The 23,422-nt window shown below is 47.5% G+C and overlaps 3 protein-coding genes and 1 non-coding gene across 5 annotated transcripts; all 4 read right to left on the bottom strand.

The window, feature by feature from the left end:
- Positions 1-1,106: 1,106 nt before the first annotated feature.
- On the bottom strand, positions 1,107-6,994 carry LOC119868183 (melanoma-associated antigen B5-like). Of its 2 annotated transcripts, none has more exons than XM_038586474.1 (2): positions 6,866-6,994; positions 1,107-4,846 (listed from the first exon to the last, which is right to left on the bottom strand). In XM_038586474.1, exon 2 carries the CDS (start codon positions 4,783-4,785, stop codon positions 3,724-3,726), a length of 1,062 nt encoding a protein of 353 aa, XP_038442402.1. In that variant the 5' UTR covers positions 4,786-4,846; positions 6,866-6,994; the 3' UTR covers positions 1,107-3,723. The 2 variants fall into 2 exon arrangements, with proteins under 2 accessions (XP_038442402.1, XP_038442403.1); XM_038586475.1 differs by having other exon boundaries at positions 1,107-5,191; positions 6,866-6,974.
- A 3,697-nt stretch (positions 6,995-10,691) lies between these two features.
- LOC119868182 (melanoma-associated antigen B5-like) lies at positions 10,692-13,088 on the bottom strand. The gene is made up of 2 exons (XM_038586473.1): positions 12,729-13,088; positions 10,692-12,084 (listed from the first exon to the last, which is right to left on the bottom strand). The coding sequence occupies exon 2, from the start codon at positions 11,878-11,880 to the stop codon at positions 10,858-10,860; it is 1,023 nt and encodes a 340-aa protein (XP_038442401.1). The 5' UTR covers positions 11,881-12,084; positions 12,729-13,088; the 3' UTR covers positions 10,692-10,857.
- A 4,682-nt stretch (positions 13,089-17,770) lies between these two features.
- On the bottom strand, positions 17,771-19,120 carry LOC119868268 (melanoma-associated antigen B4-like). The gene is made up of 2 exons (XM_038588776.1): positions 19,010-19,120; positions 17,771-18,874 (listed from the first exon to the last, which is right to left on the bottom strand). The coding sequence occupies exons 1-2, from the start codon at positions 19,118-19,120 to the stop codon at positions 17,771-17,773; spliced, it is 1,215 nt and encodes a 404-aa protein (XP_038444704.1).
- Positions 19,121-23,015: 3,895 nt separating this feature from the next.
- Positions 23,016-23,122, bottom strand: LOC119868602. Its single transcript, XR_005386593.1, has one exon. It is a non-coding gene; the product is annotated as a U6 spliceosomal RNA (small nuclear RNA).
- Positions 23,123-23,422: the final 300 nt, after the last annotated feature.

The following is a 23,422-nucleotide window of genomic DNA, read 5'->3' as shown; positions in this document are numbered from 1 at the left end:
GAATGAATGAGTGAATGGATAAATAAATAAATAATACTTTCAATGAAATGAAATGATAAGACAACTTATCAAAAATTGTGCGGATTTTTGTATGGGCATGAGATATAGGACTTTGCACACTGTATTCAAATGCAGTGAAAAGGGGCCCAGAACACGTGCCTTACCTCTGTCAATGGAAAGTTTCTTTGTAGTTTATCCAGGCTTCAAAAGTCATTTACATGCCAAGCTTAAGTCTCTCAGTCCTTCCGCACATTCTGTGAAGAACTGGCCCCCTCCCACAGTCTTTAACCCACATTGCTAAACCTAGACTTCAATCGCACTGAAAAACATGCAGTTTCCCAAACATACTTGCAACATTTGCTCCTACCTACCACCTCACTGCACTCATCTTGACTCTGGCATCCTCACTCTCTATTTTTTTAAAGATACATTTATTGGGCGGCCCAGTTTGCTCAGCGGTTTAGCACCGCCTTCAGCCCAGGGCGTGATCCTGAAGACCCGGGATCGAGTCCCACGTCCGGCTCCCTGCATGGAGCCTGCTTCTCCCTCTGCCTGTGTCTCTGCCTCTGTGTGTGTGTGTGTGTGTGTGTGTCTTAAATAAATAAATAAATAAATAAATAAATAAATAAATAAATAAATAAAAATCTTTTTTAAAAAAATAAAGATTTTTTTATTTTACAGAGAGAGAGAGCATGTGATGGGGGAGAGGGCAAAGGGAGAGAAAGAAGCAGAATCCCTACTGAGCACAGAGCTCAATGCAGGGCTCAATCCCACAACCCTGAGATGATGACCTCAGTGTAAATCAAGAGTTGGAGGCTTAATCGAATGAGCCACCCAGGCACCCCTCCCCACCTTTTTTAAAGATTTATTTATTTATATCTAAGTTTTTTTTATATCTAAGATTTTTTTAAAGATTTTTTATTTATTTATATCTACTCCTAGACATCTCCCCCCCAAAAATCATGACATCTCCAGCAGTAGCACAGTGTATTTCCAAAAGTAGATGCTTGATTAATATTAAGGGAATAAATGAGCCAGTGAGCATATTTTCCAACTTATTAAGATTTAATTTCTTATAAATGCTTAAGTAAACTGAGCAAATCCAGGTATGTGTTATTAAATTTTACTGAACAATAGGCTAAACGAGATAAGATGGGAATTGATAATCTTTTACTTTATTCTGCTCTTTTTATTGACCCAAATAATTTTATTACTGAGTTATTTTATATTTCCAAAGTAATACCAATGCCTGTCCTATTCTGGATTCAAAATAATTGGGAAGATTTTCCAATTTGATTCACAAAATATAAAAACTCCTACTTGTAAACTTGATACATGTTAACAAATGTATGAAGAAAATGATTCATAAATTTATATTCAGAAGGTATTTAAACCATTTATTAAAAGGTTTAACATTTGAAGTCAGTCTCAGGTGTGCTGAGAGAGAGGAAAATGAAGATCTCCATACTACCACATAAACAGGTATATAAAGATGATATATATCCATGGTGAAGCAAGTGACCATTAGAGACTTGAAATGCTCTAAGTTCAGACAAAAGGAGGTGATACAGGTTTTCAGCTCCACTAAGAAGACAGTGCAGCTATCAGAGGAGGCCATAAGGAAGGACTTGTCAGCAGGTCAGTTTCCAGAGTTGGGAGGGCATCCTGGGGAAGTCACAAATGAAGGGCTCTGTAATAATGGAAGGTGCTGGAACCGGACAAAATACCAGGTCCAGGGCAGAGTTAGCTCTCAGTAGGATCCTAGGAAAAGGAAACTCAAAGACAATCCCCAAATTATTATTTATTTTCATATCTACCTTCCCTTCAATAGGCCTGCTTTTAGTATTTTGGTTTCAAGTGCCTTTGTACTGCCTGAGATATATTTGGAATAGGGAGTGTATAAATAAATTAAGAGACAGTAGGTTGGCCTTGGGTTGAGAGGAGAACCATGTTACCTTTAGGCAAATTCAAACCAGAGGTCTAGTCCCAGCTCTGCTAGTGACCATTCTTGTGAACTTGAAAAAAATTGCAAGTTCTTCATCACCAAGTGAGTTTGATAAGCTCCATTATTTGGAATGTATATATGTAACCACATGACAAGATGACTGGAAAATATTACCCAATATTTAAAGAGTAGCAATTAATATTATTTTGATCCCAAATGATACTACCCACCTCCTTTGATGTTTTTTTTCCAGGAAGTGTCAGAGAATATGTGGTATTCTTGGATAAAGAACACCAAATCAACCAAAAAAAAAAAAAAATTATCCTAGCTAGTAAAAGTAAGTAAATTTTCCCCATTAGAACATCTTCATTTAATTTAGGCATGGAGTTTTCTTTCTCAGCTGGTTGTAACTCAAGTTCCTAGAATTGGTGTCAAGGTACAAGTCCTCCCATCCCTTCCAGGTGCCCTTCCAATCAAATGACCTCTGTTAACATTCAATACACCCTCATCAAAAGCCAGCCCTTGCTCAGAGTTTGCCAAATTACATCCAGGATAATCTAATTAAAACACCCTTTTAATGAAGCAGGCTCTGGCTCTCCCAGCTTGGGGCAAGCAGTGCCGGCACTGTGGCATCTTGCCTGAAGGGGGTATCACCCTTATTTCTGAGAAAGTCCACAAGGATGTCATGTATAGATCATCTAATTTGCATGCTGCATTCATCTGCACTGGAATAGGAACAAAGGACACCTTCCTTTCCTATCCCAGGTGATGATTTCTCTTTGGTTGACCCACAATCCCACAGTAACTCCTAGCACCAGTTTTGTTATAAAGACTGACTGCTTTTGTCCCTTTTCACCAAATGCCTATGTTGAAGCCCTAACACCTAGTGTGAAGGTAATTGGAGGTAGAATCTTTGGGAGATAATTTGGTTTAGATGAGGTCATGAGGATAGCATACTCATGATGTGATTAGTGTTCTCCTAAGAGCAAAAGAAACCAGAACTTTCTCCCTGTACTATGTGAGGACACATGGAGAAGGTGGCCATCTGTAAGGTAGGAAAAGGCCTCTCACAAGAAATCGAGTCTGCTGGCACCTTGTTTGTAAACTTCCCAGCCTCCTTAACTGTGAAAATGTCTGTTGTTTACGTCGTCGGATCCATGGTATGTTGTTATAGCGGCCAGACAGACTAACACAGGGTGATGTCTCACAGTTCTCAAGTATACCGTTGAGGGGTTCTGGCCTCTACCCACCGATTCCACAATCTCAGCTAGTCCACCACACACTGTAAATGAGAATTACATCCCACTGAGGCCTGGCAGGTTCCTAAAGTCCCAAACTGCATGGCTCAGGAAATTTCCACATAATTATCTCAAAAAGATGACCCTCCTCCTCACTCATTCCTTTGACTCGACCTGTGGGCCACAGAGGTTATTTCAATGCTCACTTGTCTGAGTGGAGCTCACAGGCTCTCAAATTCTGAGTAAAGGCTGGATTTCCTTTATATTTGCATCTGAAGTACTAACACTGAGCCTACCCATGAGCAGATATTCACTGTGACAAACAACCAGTAAACATAAACTACAGTTTCTTGAGATTTAATTTCTTTCTTGAACAAATTAACAAAATCGAAGAATAAATCCTTTAATTTTGTAAAACTAAAGACTAAATGAACAAATAAAACTGAATTAATCATGTTTAATTTTTTTCCATTCCATTATTCTTACTATTTTATCATGAGATTCTTTCATATTGCTAATAATATAATTCCTATTGTGATGTTATATTTTCTTATCTAGATAATAACAAAACTCAGGTTTCACTAAGGGTGGAAAGATATTCCAGGGCATAGCCCTGGAAGATGCAATGACTTTGGCAATAGCGCTAGCTCTGGCCTCCTCATCTCGCAGAGCTTCTTCATAATAAGATGGGAAAGCACTGGGGATGGTATCGTTGACTTTTGCCAGAAATTCCAGGACTTGCATCTTGCTGGTTTCAGCTTGAGCTTTCGGACCCCACAGTAGCTCATAGCGTGGAGGATCACTGTTAGACACCTGGCGGTACTCTAGGTACTGCAGCCTCACCAAGTCTTTGGTGATGAGCTTCCTGGGCTCTCCGTAGATGAAGTGCTTCCTCCCGGCATATACTTGCATCATACCCAGGAACTTCCAGATGTCTTCCTCAGCAGCGCAGTTGCCCTTCATGAAGATCATTCCCAGGATATTCATCAGCAGACCGGTCTTGGGTAACCCCCTGCCAGCACGCACCCTCCCGTTGTTGGGGAGTTTGAGTTTGCTGATAAGGTCATACGATTGTCTGGTTGAGTCAATTTCCTTCAGGTCGACTGCGAAGACAATCTCAATGCGCTCAGAGGCTTTCTTGAGGATCTCAGGAAATTGGTCTTCATAATGATGGCCGATAATCTTCAGCATGTCTTCCTTCAAAATGGGTTGCTTCATTTTATACTTGTACAGAAGGAACTGCTCCAGCAGGCCAGGCTTCCTGGTCAAAGAATCTTCACCTACGTTCTCAGTGTAGTAGGCGGCCTCGTAGGCATTTGCTCTATCATAATCTTGGTTGTTGTACTCTGCATCAGATCTAGCCCAAGAAGCACCTACAGAAGTAAAGGTGGTGGCTTGTGCTCTTCGATACCACTGGGAAGTGCTACTTGCCCTAACAGGAGGCAGAATCTGGGCAGTATCTTCGTACTGAGGAGGAAAGGAGGGAGTGGACTCCTTTTCTACTGCTGCTGTGGCCTGAGCATTCTCACCAGCCTGAGCCTCAGCTTGAGCCTGGCGGCGTTTCTCAGAAGCCTGGAGCTTACTCTTCTGACTCCGAGGCATGATGCACTATGGTGACAAGCAGCAGGCAGGTGTATGAACAGGAGATCAGGAGATGTGAGCACTTGGAGGAAAGAGAATGAGATGATGTAAGCACCTTCGGTAGGGAGTTTCTACGTTGGCTTTAACTGAGGCTGCTTCTGCGGGTTTACTCGAGGGCACTGCTCCGTGGACCCACAAGGTTCCTGTTCTAATCAGGCTGTCCTCTGAGAACCCTGTAGAGGAAGGGGACCTTTCACTGCTGTCTGCCAGCCCCGCCTGGGGTATACTGGGGTGACATCAGAGGCTGCCAGTGGGGAACTTCTGTTCTGGGCTCGTGGAGGAGTCTTCTCTGTTTAACTTCAGGATCATCTTCTCAACCCTCGGCAGGTCCTGGGCCTCCTCTATTCTACTGCTGTGAAGTCGATACCTCAAACCAAAGCCAGAGACCCCAGAGGAATAAGTAAAGTAGTAGTTCCTTACTCCCTGTCCCTGTCAGGGGCATCCGCCTGAGATCTACGTGGAGCTCTCTCCTTCATGAGCTGTTTTGGCCCTTAGTTCTCATTCAGGGTGCTCACTTGGTCTCTAGCTAGTGCCTGGTACACCTCCCTCCTGCTCACTGGTGGCTGTACCATCACACTAAAGATCTCTTGTCTCTGAGATTTAATATAAATAAATGAGAGTAAGGCTTGGCCTGACCACCCTGCCCTGAACCTGCAAGTGCTGAATGCAAATATGGGGATCTGATTTTTTGTTATCTTTTTATGTTCAGTGGTCCCCTCCATCTTTCCCTTGTCCCCTGCTCATTGAAAAGCAAGGAGCAGATAAAAAAAGGAAGGTTATGTGTGCACGCATATGGGAGAAACCAGAAACCAAGGGGTAGGGGTGGATGCTTCATTCTCCTTGCTGAACAGGACACAGAAGGGGCTGGTTCAGTTTGCTAGCTAGGGGCCCTCTGATGACCTTGACTGGTGGTCTCAAGAAGGGCTGGTAGGCAGCAGATACCACATCACTGGAGATTGAGGAGATAATGGTGGGGGGGGGGGGCAGTAGAGAAGCTATAAGAGTGCATATAAATCCAGTAAGAAGCTCAACTAGGAGGGAAAGAGATAAGGCTGGGGAAGATGCAGTGGCCAGGAAGGCTGGATTTGGTTCTGTTTTGAAGATAAGAAAGGCTTGACCTTATGTGCCTGTGCCCCTGCCCCAGGGCGCCCCAGGATTGTTGGCTGCTGTAAGTTCTATGCCACCTCCATGTTGTAGAATTGTTGATCCCCTCAGATCTCAACTCGGAGTTCTGCAGCCTTGATTTCCTTCAAGATATGATGGCCTTCCCGAGATCAAGGCTTTCAGCTTCCTGATCCTTCAAATATTGAAGGAAGCCTCACGCCCACCTGACCGCCACGCTTGGTTCCCCCGGGAGCCTCTAGTCAGAATGGAACCCCCTACTCCCCCAACTTCCCCATTCCCGCTGGTGAACTGGCAGCTCCCACCAAAGCCCGCACCTTCTTGTGACCCTCCAGGCAGAAATCTACCTCAGCCTGACTCCTCTGCTGTGGGGCGGGAGGACTGGGGGGTGGAGGCTGAGGGGTAGTGAGCGGGGGGCACGGAGGCGGTGGAGGCTGGGGGGTTAGGGAGTGGAGAGGAGGGGGTGGGGCCGGGGGAGTAGGGAGGAAGGGAGATGGGGGCTGGGGAAAGGAGGGCGCGAGAGGGTGGTAGAGGCTGGGGGGTGGGGAGTGGGAGGTTCGAAGAGGGGGAGGGGGGGCTCGGGGGTAGGGAGTGGAGAGGGGGTTTAGGGCTGGGGAGTGGGGGTGGGAGAGGGGGTTGGGGGGTAGGGAATGGAGGAACATATCAAAATGGGAGGTTCGCCTCAGAGGAGTGAGGGCAGGGAATGGGGGGTAGGCAATGGTGGAACATATCAAGATGGGGGTTCGGCTCAGAGGAGAGGGGGCTGGGGGTAGGGAATAGTGGAACATATCAAAATGGGAGGTTCGCCTCAGAGGAGTGGGGGCGGGGAATGGGGACATGAGGGATGGGGTGGCATGAGGTGGGGATGGCACTTTTGGGGGGCGAGGGCATTCTGGTATTTTTTAGTCAGGTTCCTCACCTTGACTTGTGCTCGGGTCTGAAAGATTCCTCACTCGCCAGGCCCAAGGCAGCTGCCGAAGCAAAGTCACGCACCTCCTCAGGCATCCCAAGAGGAAGTGAGGCTGTTCTTCCTGTCACCAACGACAGGGCCTCTCAAGGCTGGCAGCAGGGGTGGGATCTCTGGTGCCCCCTCTGTTCTGGGGTGGAGAGCACACTCAGTTTCATACAGGACTGTCCCTTGGCCCTCATCTATGACCTTGGGCTCTTCCACCCCCCCTCCTTGCGATGCCCTCCCTCCCATCCTTGAGAACTTTCTTGTGGAGATGTCACTCCGACAGCATAGACGGAAGAGTGGGGGGGGGGGGGGTCGCTGCATGACTGCCCAGGTGACTGTATGTTGCTGGGGTCAGCCTCCACTCATAGTTCCCATCTGGGCTCCTGTCTCTAACGAAAGGCTTCCAGAGCAGGGCCACAGCCCGCCAAGCCCTTGAGTCGTCTCTCTAGTGCAAATCGTACAGATGAGTCTGTGTCCCAGGAGTGATATGACACGGGGAAGGTCTTAGCTTGGCCTATGGAATATCTGTAAAAAAAAAAACCCGCCCATATATCCCTTCTCTTTACTACCCAGACTTGGCATCTTCGGTAACTTCTGTTCTAAAATACTTACCATGGGAAAAGACGGAGCCACATAATTTCATGAGACTGACATCTTTTTCTTTTTCTTTTTCTTTTTCTTTTTCTTTTTCTTTTTCTTTTAGGCTGCTATCTTTGGAAGTTAAACAACACTACATATTGTTAGCAGATATTATATCTTCCTGTCATCATTCATACCTCTTATTTATTTTGATATTTTTATTGCTCCGGTCATATATTCCTTTTTTTTTTTTTTTTTTTTTTTACCTAATTGGCTGAGATATATTTTGGAGTAGTGACAAAGTGAATACACGTTCACAAGGTTGACTTCAGGGTGGGAGTGGTAGGCCAGTGTATGCCCTGGATGGATTCACATCAGGGCTTTGGTCTAGCTCTGACATTTACCACCTTGTGAATAGGAGACTGAAGTTTTTTATATGCCAACTGAGTTTGATAAACTATATTTTAAGACTTTGAGAATGTAGGCACAGTATATAAAGCATCTGTCAAGATGACTGGCTAATACTGGGCATTCAATGAAAGGCAGTGATGATGATTTTTACCTAAATAGTATCATCCTCCTACGGAGGAATGTTTTTTAAATCCAGGGTCTGTCCTTCAAAATGCAATACAAAAGAATATTAAATCAGCCAAAAATTCACTTTAGCAAGTAAAATTAACTATCTTTTCCCTATTAGAGTATCTAGTATTTCATTTGGGGGTGTGGCTTTTCTTTCCATGGATGCCGCTCAGAACTCCTTGCATGTTGTCAAAACCCCACTCTTTTTCTTCCCAGTTCTTCTTCCATTCAAATCACCTCAATTTTCATTTGTTTTGTCCCCACCAAAATCTAGCCTTCTCTTAGAATTTGCAAACTATAGTCAAGAAAACCTAATTAAAATACTTTTTTAAAAAAGATTTATTTATTTATTTATTTGAGACAGAGAGAGAGGCAGAGACACAGGCAGAGGGAGAAGCAGGCACCATGCAGGGAGCCTGACGTGGAACTCCATCCTGGGTCCCCAGGATCGCGCCCTGGGCCAAATGCAGGCACTAAACCGCTGAGCCACCCAAGGATTCCCTAATTAAAGTGGTATTTTAGGGCAGCCCCAGTGGCTCAGCGGTTTAGTGCTGCCTTCCGCCCAAGGCGTGATCCTGGGGACCCAGGATGGAGTTCCACGTCAGGCTCCCTCCATGGAGCCTGCTTCTCTCTCTACCCAGGTCTCTGCCTCTCTCTCTCTGTGTGTCTCTCATGAGTAAATAAATAAAATCTTAAAAAATAAATAAATAAAATAAAATGCTGTTTTAATGCAGTGGATCCTGACTGTACCAGTTCAAAGCAGAAAGTGTCAATACAGTGGCTTCTGTGTGTGTCATCTCAAGGGAGTTCACCCTTTTATCTTGAAACTCCCTGGAGACCATGTGTTTAGAATGCCTATTTGTGCACTACATTCTTCTTTTTTGAGATAGTAACAAAGACACTTTTGATTCTTGCCTTTTCGGGGCTGAATTGCGTCCACCAAAAATTCATGTTGAAGCCATAACCCCTTCCCCCCCTCCTCAGAATGTGACTCTAGTTGGAGATGAGGCCATAAAAGAGATGGTTAAATTAAAATTAGGCCATTAGGGTGGGCCATAACCCAGTCTGACTGGTTTGCTTATGATAAAAGACTAGGACCCACAAAAAGATACCAGAGATTCATGCACACAAAAGGACAACCAAATAAAGAGGGTGGCTATATGGGAGCCCAGGAGAGGAACCTCAGAGGAAACCAATCTTGCCAGCAACTTGGCATTGGACTTCTAGCCTCCAGATCTATGAGAAAATAAATTTTGTTTTAAACTGCCCAGTCGGGAAGCCTGGGTGGCTCAGCAGTTGAGCGCCTGCCTTTGGCCCAGGGCATGATCCTGGAGTACCGGAATCGAGTCCCACATCGGGCTCCCTGCATGGAGCCTGCTTCTCCTTCTGCTTATGTCTCTGCCTCTCTCTCTCTCTCTCTGTGTCTCTCATGAATAAATAAATAAAATCGTTAAAAAATAAATATAAAAATAAACTGCCCAGTCTGTGTTATTTTGTTATGGCATTCCTAACAGGTTAATACACTGCCCCAGGTAAAGGTTTCTTTCTGGATTATCTATGATGCCAAAGTGATTGACCAGAGCTTGTTTTAATGGCCTCCTTTTCATCCCACTAGGTGAGGAAAGAACTTTCATACTGTGGTTCTATGGACTTCAAATACGCGCCACTGGACACTGTAGAGATGAGACAGACATCTGGTTTTGAATCATAGGTACTCACTTGGCTGGAGGAGAAAGGCATTGCGTGCTACACAGCACAAAATGGGGGCTACACCTAGGAACACAACGCATGAACGAGTCTTTGGAAGGCAGTATTTGGTGTCAAGAGTTTGAGGTGACCTTTAGTTCCCATGGTACCATGCAATCAGCTTCTTTGAATAATTCTGCAAGCTGATTGGGAACAAAAAACTGCTACTTAGGAATAAGCAAGATATTAGGTGCCTTGTCCCCTTGATAAAGATGGTTGTTTGATAGTGGACCTTATCTGCAAGTGCACAGTATGGAGGGGAGCTTTCATTTAGTCAATTTGAGGCCCTGTCGGTTTCACTCAACGTCAAGGAGACTGTAATACTGAACCTTCATTTTAGACCTTCTGGCAGCACAGTGTAAAATTCCATTCAAAGATATTTCTTTTCTCTCAACTCGGAGATGCATCATCTTAGGGTATGGCCTCTATCACCATTCCCGCGACCTTAGTCTAGCCCATCATGTAGCTTAATTTGAAATTACATCACACAGATTGACCCTACAATATCCCGAAACTTAAACTGCCTTGTTTCGGGGAATACACACGCTACTCTGCCCTGAGACACCTCCTTTCTGTTTTTTGGTGTGTGTGTGTGTGTGTTTTTTAACTTTCTTATAAGACAGAGAGGGTATCTTAGTATTTTCCTTTTGATCATAGCTACTAGTTTCTAAAGTTCTATAGGAGAGGCTGGGTCTTTATCTTAGCATCCCCAGTCCTAGCATGGAGCCTTCCAGAAAGCAGATTACTCACTAGACATTTGGGGAATAAAAGAGTATGAGGTCTACGTTGTAATGATATAATATTTCCTGAATTCTTTAATAAATAAAACACATTGAAGTATAAATCCCTTAATTTTATAAAACAAAAGACTGAAGAGTCAAGAGCATCAAAGCTGACCCTGTTTTATTATTTTTTTATATTCCATTGTTGCAGTAAATGGGATTCTTTCACATATCCATGAAAATCCCTATTGTGATGTCATATTTTCCTTAGATGATTGGGAAAAAACCCTCAGGTATCAGTAGAGGCGAGAAAAGCTGCTGGATGTGCCCCTATAACACATACTGGCTGTAGCAGTAGTGCCTGGCCGAACGCCTGGCTTGGACTCTCTCTTCCTCATCTCGCAGAGCTTCTTCATATCTTGTTGAGAAAGCACTGGGAACTGTATCACTAACCTTGGCTAAAAATTCCAGGACTTGCATCTTGCTGGTTTCAGCTTGAGCTTTCGGACCCCACAGTAGCTCATAGCGTGGAGGATCACTGTTAGACACCTGGCGGTACTCTAGGTACTGCAGCCTCACCAAGTCTTTGGTGATGAGCTTCCTGGGCTCTCCGTAGATGAAGTGCTTCCTCCCGGCATATACTCGCATCATACCCAGGAACTTCCAGATGTCTTCCTCAGCAGCGCAGTTGCCCTTCATGAAGATCACACCCAGGACTGTCATGAGCAGGCCGGTCTTGGGTAACCCCCTGCCAGCACGCACCCTCCCATTGTTGGGTAGCTTCACTTTGCTGACCAGGTCGTAAGAGTGGCCGGTTGAATCAATTTCTTTCAAGTCGACTGCGAAGATAATCTCTATGTGCTCAGAGGCTTGCTTAAGGATCTCAGAATAATGGTCTTTGTAATTTTGGCCAATAATATTCAGTATATCTTCCTTCATGATGGGTTGTTTCATTTTATATCTATACAGAAGAAACTGTTCCAACAAACTCACTTTCATAGTTAGAATATCAAGGCATTCGCTCTCACTAGAAGGTAAGGGCTCAGAGAAATAGAGATTTTCCTCATCTTGACTGTTCTCACCTTCATCAGATCTTGTACCAGAAATATCAGAAGTAATAATGGTGGTAGATGAGGCTCTGCAAGACTCCTGGAAAGTGCTAGTTGACTCAGGAGCTGATAAACTCTGGGTATTCCCCTCCAAAGCAGGAGAAGAGGAGATGGGGGACTCTTCCTGTGCTTCAGGGCTCTGAACTCCCTCGTTACTCTGGGAGTCACCATGAGACTGGTGGCGTTTCTCACGAGTGTGAGTGCGAGTGCGAGTGCGGTGCTTACTCTTCTGACCCCGAGGCATACTGAGTATGATCAGGGACAATGGTCAGAATGTGAGTAGGAGAGAAAGTGATGAGGAACATCGACAGGATGTCACCTTCAGCAGGGAAATAGCACCTTGGCTGGTGGTATGTGAAGGAGGCTACATTTGCAGTTTTCCTCAAGGGCACTTCGCTACAAATCCACAGGGCTCCCCTCCACCTAGTCAGCCTATCCTTTGGAAAACCTGTGAAGGAAGGTAAAGTGAGGTTTAGGCTGCTTCCCGCCAGACCTGCCTCAGGCATCCTGGGGTGACAGTGGGGGCTGCTTGGGGTTGAGGAGTCTCTTATTCAAGACCATCATTCAACTAGTGGCAGGTCACGGCTTTTTTTCCCTCTGTTCTTCCGAGGTTGACATCACAAACCTCCCTGGCACCCACAGTAAGGAATTGATGGGGGTCCTCAGCTTGTAATTCCTGTCTAGGTCTGAATGTTCAGGGGGAACTTTTCTATCCTGGCCGCCGTGGGGTCCTCGAGTCCTCATTAAGGGTCCTAACTTTGGATCTGTACGGGGCCTGGCTCCCCCACCCCTTTCAGTGAATGGTAGCCACGCCTCCAAACTAAGGATTTCATTCCCTGTAAATATGATATAATTAAATGTTGAGGGAGTTTCGACTTGATAGCCTGGCCCTGGTTCTTAAGGACTAAAACCAGAGGTGGAGTCAGATTTTTGGTTACTCTTTCTATTTAGTGGTGGGTAGTCCCTTGGTCCTTGCTTCCAACTTTAACCCTTTTTATGGCTTGAAATTGCTCCCTCCCTCACCCTTAGGCCTGCCCCTCATATCAAGGCCTGTACCACCCTGAAACCCCTAGAAGAAAAGGATCTCCTTACCTGACCATACCTGTCCTTGGTCTCCTAAGAAATTAACACTATCATGCTCCTACTATTAGGGGTACGTGGCTCCTTTTGTCCTCAGGGTATTCACTTCAGCCTCTGGAAACACCAAGAAAGCTTTCCACTGCTATCACTTTAGCCATACCCCTTATACCAAGTCTCTCACCTCTTTGTGACACCCTAGGGTGAAGTGACTATGTCACATTATGTCAACAATGCCCAGGTATCTGAGGATTTCCAGCAAAGGCAGGATTGTATATGAGTCTCAGTTCTGAGGGAAAAGGTTTCCCTAATTTGTGAGACTACTTCCTTTGCTTGCCTGAGGTCCCTTCCCGTACACCAAGGCCCTCACATTTCTGGCACTTTTCTGGCAGAGTCAGCCTGACCGCCTTGTCTGAGGCATGCCACGGTTGCAGGGGCAATCTCTGTGCCACCTCACTATTCTGGGGTCTGTGATCCCCACAGTCACCACCCAGGACTCTTCCCTTGATGCCTGGCAGTGCCTGAGATGCCTCCCTCTATTGTCCAAGGTCTCAAAGCCACAGACCCAGCCCATCACTCCCTTAGGTGCCAGAGACAAGTCTTGTATGGATGGAAGTTTCTGTAATTGTCCTGCACAACCACCCACCCCAACCCGCGGGTACACAGGCAGGATGTTATTTGTGAGGCTTCTGCTTCATGAGTGACCTCGGGAGCCTGGTTAGTTGACATTAGGTGGCCTCCAGGTCAGAACTGGTCTTCTGGTTGGGATGCCAAGAGCTATAAATTTTGCTTTACATACCCCCTGGCTTCAAGCCAGGCTGCCTCCCCGCCCCCAGAATGAAATCCAGGAGGGGAGGCAACCACACCTAGCCTGGGCTCCTTGAAGCTATAAAGACATGATAACATAGGAACACAGTTCGTGCCACACTGCATGTGGGCAAGCAAATGTTTAATTTAAGACCCCATCATTTGCCCTATAAATACAGCCGTGATGGGGATGGTCAGTTGGAAGTCTCACCTGAGGGGAGGATGGTCTCCTCACACTTCTCCATCCAGACTCCAGTTTGGCTGACTCCACAGGGCTTCCCCAGCTAGTGAGAGGCTGGATGTTGTAAGTGCCCGATTTGATGTAACTTTGGCTTATTCTCCTTTACTGCTTACTATTGCCCTCATCTATGCGTCGATTTCCCTTTTCATCTTTCTATTAGATTTTTATAATATCAATAAGGTGTTTCTTCCCCTTCAAAAACAAGAGTAGGACAAATCCGTGAATCTTTTCTTTACAGCAGGAGGGAAAGTCAGGGAATGCTGCATGAAGCTACTCCTGTCTGTGCCTTTCCAGGTATGTTATGAGGATTCAGGCTTCTTCTTTTTTTAAAAGAAGATTTTATGTATTTATTCATGAGAGATACAGAGAGAGAGAGAGAGGCAGAGAGAGAAGCAGGCTCCATGCAGGGAGCCCGATGCGGGACTCGATCCCAGGACTTCAGGATCATGCTGTGGGCCGAAGGCAGGCACTAAACAGCTGAGCCACCCAGGGACCCCCGAGGATTCAGGCTTCTTAAGGCCTTCTCTGATCCCCGTAGGAGTTTGCCGCTAATATTCACTTAGGATCTTTACCTTGACTCCTAGCAGACCTTGGTTTTCCACTTTCTTTCAACTTAAGATCACCCATGTAGCCCTGAGAACCCTGAAAATAAGTGAAGAAAATCTTGGCAGCTCTGCCTTGGCCTCCTAGGTCTCAGAGGAGTCACAGGCCAGTCTTCCCATGATTTTAGTTCTTATGTAGCCCTGAGAACCCTGAAGATCGGTGAAGGAATGCTTATCTTGGCAGCTCTGCCTTGGCCTCCGAGGTCTCAGAGGGGTCAGGCCAGGCTTCCCTTGATTCTAGTTATCGTGGGGTGTTTGCCTCCTTAGTCCTCATTCATCAGAATTTTCATATTGACTCCTGTCTCTTCTTTGAAAGGCTTCTGGGAAATACCTCATCCTTCCAAACTCTTGCTCTGCCTCCCTACTGCAAAGCTGGCAGCGAATGGGTTGATCGCCAGAGGTGATGTGAGATGAAGGAGCTAGAGGAAAGATGGGGGCCAGGGCAGGTGGCGTGCTGTCATAGAAAGCAAGCTCATTTCTTCATTCTCTTCAAGGACCTAGCCTCTTAACATAATTCCTCTTCTAACAAATTTACTTTCTGCAGTGAAGGGACTGAGTCACATGACACTGTGATTCCCTGATCATTTGGGGTTTACTGATACTTCCTTTGTTGATAATGTTGTTACTGAATATTGTCTCTTTCTCTATTCATTCTACACACCTTGATTTTTCTATTTTTATTGCTTATTCCTCAGGCTATGTATTCCAGAACCATACTGTGGTATGAAGTTGTGCTTTTTAACACCTGAAGTACATTTTGGAATAGTGAGCAGAAAAATGAAGTAAGTGACACAGGTGTGCCTCGGGCTGGGAGGAGCAGTGTGGGCTCTAGAGGAATTCAGAACCAGGGTCTAGGCCAGGACAGTCACTTGCCAGCCTTGAATTTGAGACTATTCTAAATAATTTATCTCCAAAGTGACTCTGATAATATTTATCATATAGGACCATAGAAATATATGTGATGATGTATTTAACATCTAGCACAGTATTAGGCAAAGTTCAATGCTTTTTAAAAAAATTTTTTTTAAAGATTTTATTTATTTGAGAGAAAGAGAGCACGAGCAGGAAGAGGGTCAGAGGGAGAAGGAAAAGCAGACTCCCAGCTGAGCAGGGAGCCTGATGAAGGGCTCAATCCCATGACCCTGAGATCACGACCTGAGCTGAAGTTGGATGCTTAACCAGCTGAGCCACCTAGGTACCCCCTAAGTTTGGTACCTTGTTTTTTTTTTTTTTAATAAAGATTTTATATATTTATTCATGGGAGACACAGAGAGAGGCAGATACAGAAGCAGGCTGCCTGTGGGAAGCCTGATGTGGGACTCAATCCCAGGACCTTGGGATCATGACCCATGCTAAAGACAGACACTCAGCCACTGAGCCACCCAGGTGCCCCAAGTTTGGTACTTTTAATGAATGGAAGTTATTACTGATGATTTTGACCCCACATAATAACACTGTTTCCTCACATAATTTTATATCGAGCCTGTATCAAAGAATATACAACTTCAGGGATCCCTGGGTGGTGCAGTGGTTTAGCGCCTGCCTTTGGCCCAGGGCGCGATCCTGGAGACCCGGGATCAAGTCCCATGTCGGGCTCCCGGGGCATGGAGCCTGCTTCTCCCTCTGCCTGTATCTCTGCCTCTCTCTCTCTCTCTGTGTGACTATTATAAATAAATAAAAATGAAAAAAAAACTTAAAAAAAAAAGAATATACAACTTCAAACAATAGAAATCCAAATCCACTGAAATGCTGCTGGGCAAATAAAATGCAGTAGTATTTCTCCACTAGACCATCTGTTTTTTAATATGGGTATGGGGTTGTCTTCTCCAGTTGTATGCAACTAAAAGTTCCTATTTGTGTCAAGGTCAAACAACTTCCCTCCTGGGTCCATTTTCATCCAAACCACCCCCTATTTTCATTCATTTTATTACTACCAAAATTCGAGCTCTCCCTTAAGAGTTTGACAAATTATACTCAAAATAACTTAGTTAAAATGCCCTTTTAATGGAGTGAGCTCTTACTTATCCTGCAAAAAGTGGTAAAGTCCAGGTGCTTCTTGGAATCTCACTTAAATGGAATATTACCCTTAATACTCGGAAACTCGCTGGACATTCTATGCCTCAAAAACCTTATTTGTGTACTGCTACCTGCACTGGGGCAAGCATATAGGACTCCTTCCATCCAGCCTTCAGCCCAGGACTGTCACTGGTTTTCCCAAAATTCCAAAGTAACTGTGAAAATCTATTTTCCTTTCTAGACCTAGTCTCTCAACTCAGAACCACCGACTAACGACCTGGTCCCTCCCAGTCCACCAATTCTACCCAGCCCATTGCACAGCCTGGCTTGAAATGACCTCCCCCCAAGGGACTGGCATTTTACCAAGGCCAACAGAGCCTTGATCAAGTAACTTACATTAGACTGTTATCATCTAGGACCTCCCCTCCCCTTATATACCTCTTTATTTTACTTCTCATTTATTTATTTCTCAGAATGTATCTCACCATCTTCATTGTATGAAAACTGCTGCTAGAGTATACATTTCTATGTGCGAGGGTTCAATGTTATTTTTCTTACCATCCAGTGCGATTAAGGACTATTCCAAAGAGCAGATGCTCAATGCTGGAGGAAAGAGGGAACGAGCAAGAAGTTTATTTGATTTAATTTCTTATACATTTTGAATTCGCTACATATACTCAGGTATATATTATTTAATTTTACAAGCAAAGTGCACAGAGAATAAGGCAATGAGTTAACCACCCTTTATATATGTGTCACCATTTTTTATCACAAATATTTTCCTATGAGGTTCCTTCATATTCCCATGAAATAAATTCATTCCAGTGCCATGCTACCTTGTTCTATAGCAAAAACAAAATACTAAAGGCTTTTCAGCTTGTTTACAAAAAACGAAACTCTTAATCTTAAACCCGAATGGGAATAAATTTCCATTCCATGAAAATACCTATTGCAGTGCCATGTTATCTGCTTTTCGATCATAAATACAATATAGATGCTTTGTGACTTTCAAATACCAAAAATGTAGCTCTGCTGTGTTAAACAGCAATAAATATTACATTAAAACCTAAGTAAGCTATTATAAGAAAAAACATTTGAAAACACCAAAATAAATATAACTGTCTATGTGTTTCTAGAAGTTACCTGTTTAGAACAAGTACGAGGAAGAGCTTTTCTCTTCCTTCCAGCCCCGAGGACTCTGCACGTGTTAAAAGAGCAAGGACTGGAGAGCTAAGCCATCCGTAAGTGTACAGTCTAAAGCTAAATGAGCTAAGAGAAAAATTGAAAACACCGAAATAAATATAACCGTATGTGTGTTTCTAGAAGTTACCAGCTTAGAACAAGTATGAGGAAGAGCTTTTGTGTGCCCTCCATCCCTAGGCCTGCACCACTCAGAAGGTGGACCGCCCGCCCCGCTGCAGCCCCGAGGAGGAGCCGCCGCCGCCCCGAGCGCCTCCCTGGAGGCGGAGGAAGCCCAGCGCCGCCTCCAGGGCAGGCGGCCAGGCCGTGGCTGTGGCCGCGGCCGCGGCGGCCGAGGCCCCCCTGGCCGAGGCCAAGGCCCACCTGGCCGTGGCCGTGGTCGCGGCGGCCGAGGCCCCCCAGGCCGAGGCAGCGGCAGCCGAGGCCCCCCTGACCGTGGCCGTGGTCGCGGCGGCCGAGGCCCCCATGGCCGAGGCCGCCCTGGCCGTGGCCGTGGCCGAGGCCCCCCTGGCCGAGGCCCTGGGCCCCGCGCGCTCCTCCTGGTCTAGCAGAGCCTCGGCGTAGAGCTCGGGGAAGCAGCTGGGCACGGTGTCGTTGATCTTGGCGAGGACCTGCAGCACCTGCATCTTGCTGGTCTCGGCGCGGGCTCGCGGGCCCCACAGGAACTCGTGGCGCGGGGGGTCGCTGGCCGGCACCTGGCGGTACTCCAGGTAGCCCTGGCGCACCAGGTCTTGGGTGAGGAGCTTCCGGGGCTCCCCGAAGATCAGGTGCCACCTGCCCTCGTAGACGCCCAGCATGTGCAGGAACTCCCAGATGTCCTCCTCGGCGGCGCGGTTGCCCTTCATGAAGATGACGCCCAGCAGCGTCATGAGGAGGCCGGTCTTGGGCAGCTCCCGGGTGCTGGTGGCGGCGGCGGCCAGGCCCAGCTTGCTGACCAGCGCGTACGACTGGCTGCGGGCGTCGACCTCCCTGAGCTCCAGGCCGAAGACCAGCTCCAGGCGCTCGGCGGCGCACCGGAAGATCTCGGGGAAGTGCTCGCGGTACTTCCTGCCCACCGTCTTCTGCAGCGCGGCCCGCGGGACGGGCTCCCCGCTGCTGTGCTTCTCCAGCAGGAGCTGCACCAGCATGCTGGCCTTGCGGCTGAGGGGGTCCCTGCGGGCGCTGGGGCCGGGGGACCCGGCGGGGCTCCCGGCGCCCTGCTCCCGCGGCGACCCCGAGGCGGAGGCGGAGGCGCCGGGAGACCCGGGCTGCGGGGGGGGCGCCGCCGCCGCCTCGGGGGCGCGCGGGGGACTCCCCTGCAGGCTCAGCGAGGGGATGCGGGGGGCCTCCTCGGCCGCCGCCGCCGCCTCCGCCGCCTCCGCCGCCTCCGCCTCCACCTCCACCTCCGCCGCCTCCGCCGCCTCCGCCGCCTCCGCCGCCTCCGCCTCCACCTCCACCTCCGCCACCGCCGCTGCGGCCGCCGCCACCCCGACACTCTCCTCCCCGTGGCCCTCGTGGCGTTTCTTGCGGGCACGGAGCTTGCTCTTTTGGCCCCGAGGCATGGCGACCCTGGGCAGGGCTGGCGGGCAGCGGGGGCACCTGGAGAGCGGGACAGTGAGGCGGGGTGAGCCCCTTGGCGGCGGGGCCCGGGGTGCGCCCTGCCTGGGGGTCACTGGGGGCGACGGTGGAGACCCGTGTCCGGGTGCGGGGCGGGGGAGGCCCTCTCCGGTCACGTGCAAGATCGGCAGGTGAGTTGTTGGCAAGCTCCGGGTCCCCCCACCCCAGCCCTCCTTCCCCCCCCCCCCCCCCCCCCGCAGCCCGCCCTCGGGGTCCTCCCGCCCTCGGGGCCCTCCCTCCCTCCCTCCCTCGGGGTCCGCCCTCCCTCCCTCGGGGTCCGCCCTCCCGGGCCTGCTGCCTCGCCCTGACGCTGGCCACTCAGGCCCACGGCGGCAGGGCCTCGAGACTGGCTAGGAGCGAGCGAGGCTGACCACGCAGCCCCACGTGCCCGACACCGACGCCGACGCCGACACCAGCGAGCCTGAAAGCTGCGGCAGACGCGCCGAGGCTCCCTGGCCCGCGCCCCGCTGTCCCCCCTCGGGCGGTCCCCGGGAGCCCGCCTGCCGCCCCGTGCCCCCCGTCCCGGGCCCGCAGCTCAAGGGCCCACAGCAGGGCACGTGTTCTGAGGTGCGCTCGTTCCGGGGAGGGCGGCCTCACCCCGACTCCCCGCGAGGCCCGGAACGGCCCCCGCGGCCGACCTGCTGCCTGCCCCCGACCAAGGAAGGCCCCACGTCCCCGGGTCCCCGGAGCACCCACCGCCACCAGGAGCGGGGCCTCCGCGTGGCCCCCGGGGTGGGTATGGAGCCCCCCCCCCCCCCAGCCCTCACGAAGGCCCTCCTTCTCGCCAGCGGGCCTGGGACTTCTCCCCGCGCTGCGCGGAGCCACGGTCCAGCAGCAGCCTCGGGCCAAGCCTGCAGTCCCTGAGCCCCCGCGGGGGCAGCAGCCATGGGGGCAGCCATGTTGGGGCCTCCGAGGCGCGGGAGCAGGGGCCGAGCGGGGCAGGGTGTGTGTGGACCCCCTTTCCCAGGGCAGATGGGGCCGGGGCTTGTCGGGGCGGCGTGCCCGCGGCCTTAACCCGGGACTCCTGGCTCCTGGCCGCGGACGGGCGCGTGGGACCCCCGTCTGGGCTCACCCTAGGCAGGAGCGGTCCGACTAGGCCTCGCCGCCCACCGCGTGGTCAGGAGGAAGTCGTCGAGGGCCACTTCCGGTCATGTGGGTCCGGGCCCCCGGGAAGCCCGCGTGGGCGGGAGGGCTGCGGCGTGCTGGGCGTGTGCTGGGGCGCAGGAGAGCGGCCTGCAGTTTGGCGCGCGCGGGCTTCCGCTGCCTCTGAGCAGCTCGGGGGCCTTCTCCCTCCGCTGCGCTGACGCCACTGCCCTCGGACCGAGGGTCTCATGTCCCTCCCAGCGTCCCCCCGTAGGAAGTGTTTGGGGGCCTCCTCGTGCCTGCCAGGCCTGGTCCTTCCCCAATGTGATAGCACACATACTCTTTCTACGCCGCTTATGTGACCCAGGGCACCCCTCATCTCATATCTCTGTGTCTTACTTCACTTCTACTAGGCCTTTGGCTACGTCCAATCAGCTGACCTACTGCCAACTCTTCACACCAAAGACATTAGGTCTGTGAGCTTCCTGATATGAATTCCAGGTACACCTCCTTGGCCACTCCTGCCTGAGGCTCCCCAGAAATGGCTGCCTTAAGGTGAGAATCTTGTTGGGTTCCCTCTTCTGGGTGGAGAAGCCCATCGTATTTCATTCAGGGAACTTGCAGTGAGTTAGCAGGTCTGCAATTCCTTCCTTTTCTCACTTGGTACCTCCCCCCACGCCCCATCAAGGCCCTTAGGAATCCCGTGGGCAAGTGGAGTGCCCTTTAGCCTGACCAACTTCTCAGGGCTTCTTTTAGCTGACATCATTTTCATCGCTCCAAGTTCCTGGAGTGAATTTCGATCATTATGTGCAATTATTGTGATACTTGCCAGTCTATTTTAGTTTGTGCCTTGTACCTTTTATTCTATTAAGATGTTAAAAAAAGGCCAGTCCACATTCATTGGTAAATTTTCAAGTGGTTATTAGCACAGCCTGTGGACTCATACTGCCACAACCAACCCATAGTTTATTATAGTCCTGATATTACCCTTTGGTCCTGGCACTTAGGCTCTGAGGGGCTGCCTCCGTTCCCTTTATTGAGGCTGTAGAAATTCATTATCTCAGGGAATTATTGGAAGAGTCAAGGGCTGAACTGAAAACTTTCCGTCTAGTCAATCCTGTCATTGGCCTCTCTTGCAGGCCAGGTGCCGCTCTCAATCCCAGAGCTGGCCTCCACCAGCTCACACAGAGGCTCTAGTTCAATACACAATTAGTATTCCTCAGGAGCTTTTCAGTTTTGTTGTTGTGTTCTTGTTGATATTGGTTTTTTATTTCTTTTTAAGATTTTCAGGGTTGATTTTGATTATGGGAAAAAGCAACCTGAGTTGGTGACATTTTTGTAGCTATAGGTAAGGCAATGAATCTTTAAATATGTTAAAGAGAATTAACGTCTTTATAATATTCCCTCACATATGAATAAACATAGTAAACTGCTTTTTTCAAAAATTCTTTTTCCTTTCAGTAAGTTTTTTAAAAAGTTTTTATTTAAATTCAATTTAATTAACATATAGTGTATTATTAATTTCAGAGGTAGAATTTAATGATTAATCAGTTGCAGATAACACCCAGTGCTCATTCCATCAAGTGCCTCCTTAATGCCCATCACCCAGTTACCCATTCCCCCACCCGCCTCCACTCCAGCAACCCTCAGTTTGTTTACTGTATTTAAGTATCTCTTATGGTTTGTCTCCCTGTTTTCATCTTATTGTATTTTTCCTTCCCTTCCCTATGTTCGTCTGTTTTGTTTCTTAAATTCTACATATGAGTGAAATTATATGGTCTTTGTCTGTCTCTGACTTACATATTTCACTTAGCATAATGCACTCTAGCTCCATCTATGTCATTCCAAGTGGCAAGATTTCATTCTGATGGCTGAGTAATATTCCATTGTATATATACACTACCTCTTCTTTATCTGTTTATCTGTTGATGGACATCTGGGCTCTTTCCACAGTTTGGCTATTGTGGACATTGCTGTTATAAACATTGGGGTGAATGTGCCCCTTCAAAATATTATTTTTGTATGCTTTGTTTAAATATCTTGTTATGCAGTTCCTGAGTCTTTTGGGTAGTTCTATCTTGAACTTTCTGAGGAACCTCCATACTGTTCTCCAGAGTGGTTGAACCAGCTTGCATTCACACCAAGAGTGTAAGAGGGTTCTCTTTTCTCCACGTCCTTGCCAACAGCTCTTGTTTCCTGAGTTGTTAATTTTAGCCATTTTGACTGGTATAAGGTGGTATCTCATTGTGGTTTTGATTTGTGTTAGTCTATCAGTACGTTTTTATAGTTATCTCCTAAAGAATTTGTAGGCATCTGGTTTTGTATTAGGTATATCTTGGAGATTATTATTGTTTTCAGTGATATATTTTCCATTACGTGTTGTAATTTGTTAGTGATTTTGTTTTATCACATTCCTTAATTTGCTATCTTGATCTTTTATACACCATCTTCCTGAAGTTGCTTATGTATCTTAATAATTTCTGTACCAATTACTTGGAACTTTTAAATTAAGAGATCATATTGTTACCATTGTTACCTCTTTCTTTTCATTATTCTTTCCTCTGATTTACTTTGGTATTCATATTCTTGTATAATAGTTGTGTACTGTGTATGTATTTTCATCCAATTGTAGACAGTGGAATTGATACCACATATCTTTGTTTTCTTGTCAAACCTATTGAGTATGTTTGCAGTGGTTCCCATTTAGTAAATCCATTGTAGATTTTAGAAAATGGACATTTTTTTCTTTCTTTTTTTTTCAATATGGAATGCTTAACAAATTTGCATGTCACCCTTGCACAGAGGCCATGCTAGTCTTCTCTGTATTGTTCCAGTTTTAATATATTTGGTGCCAAAATGAGCACGGAAATTCTTTTGCAATGCAAGCTTGCCAAAACTTATTATCATTAACAAGTTTTACTTATTTATTTTGTCAAAGGCTTTTTCTTTACCCTTACACATAGTCCAATCCTTTTCCCCTCTTTTTTTGCTAACATAGTTATTTCCATCTGGCAGCATTTTCTAGTGTTAATTCACTGCTATATTGGAAATACTATGAATTTATTTAAGGTATTTATCTCTATGCATGTGAGCTTGGCTTGATATTTTATGGGAAGATTCTTACCTGGTCTTTGTATCAAGAAGAGGTAGCGTATTTTAATGGT

This window comes from Canis lupus, chromosome X (genome assembly GCF_011100685.1).
Source record: "Canis lupus familiaris isolate Mischka breed German Shepherd chromosome X, alternate assembly UU_Cfam_GSD_1.0, whole genome shotgun sequence".
In the NCBI taxonomy this organism is placed as follows: Eukaryota; Metazoa; Chordata; class Mammalia; order Carnivora; family Canidae; genus Canis; species Canis lupus.
The sequence above is the reverse complement of the archived record's forward strand: the minus strand, read 5'-3'. Positions and strand labels throughout refer to the sequence as shown.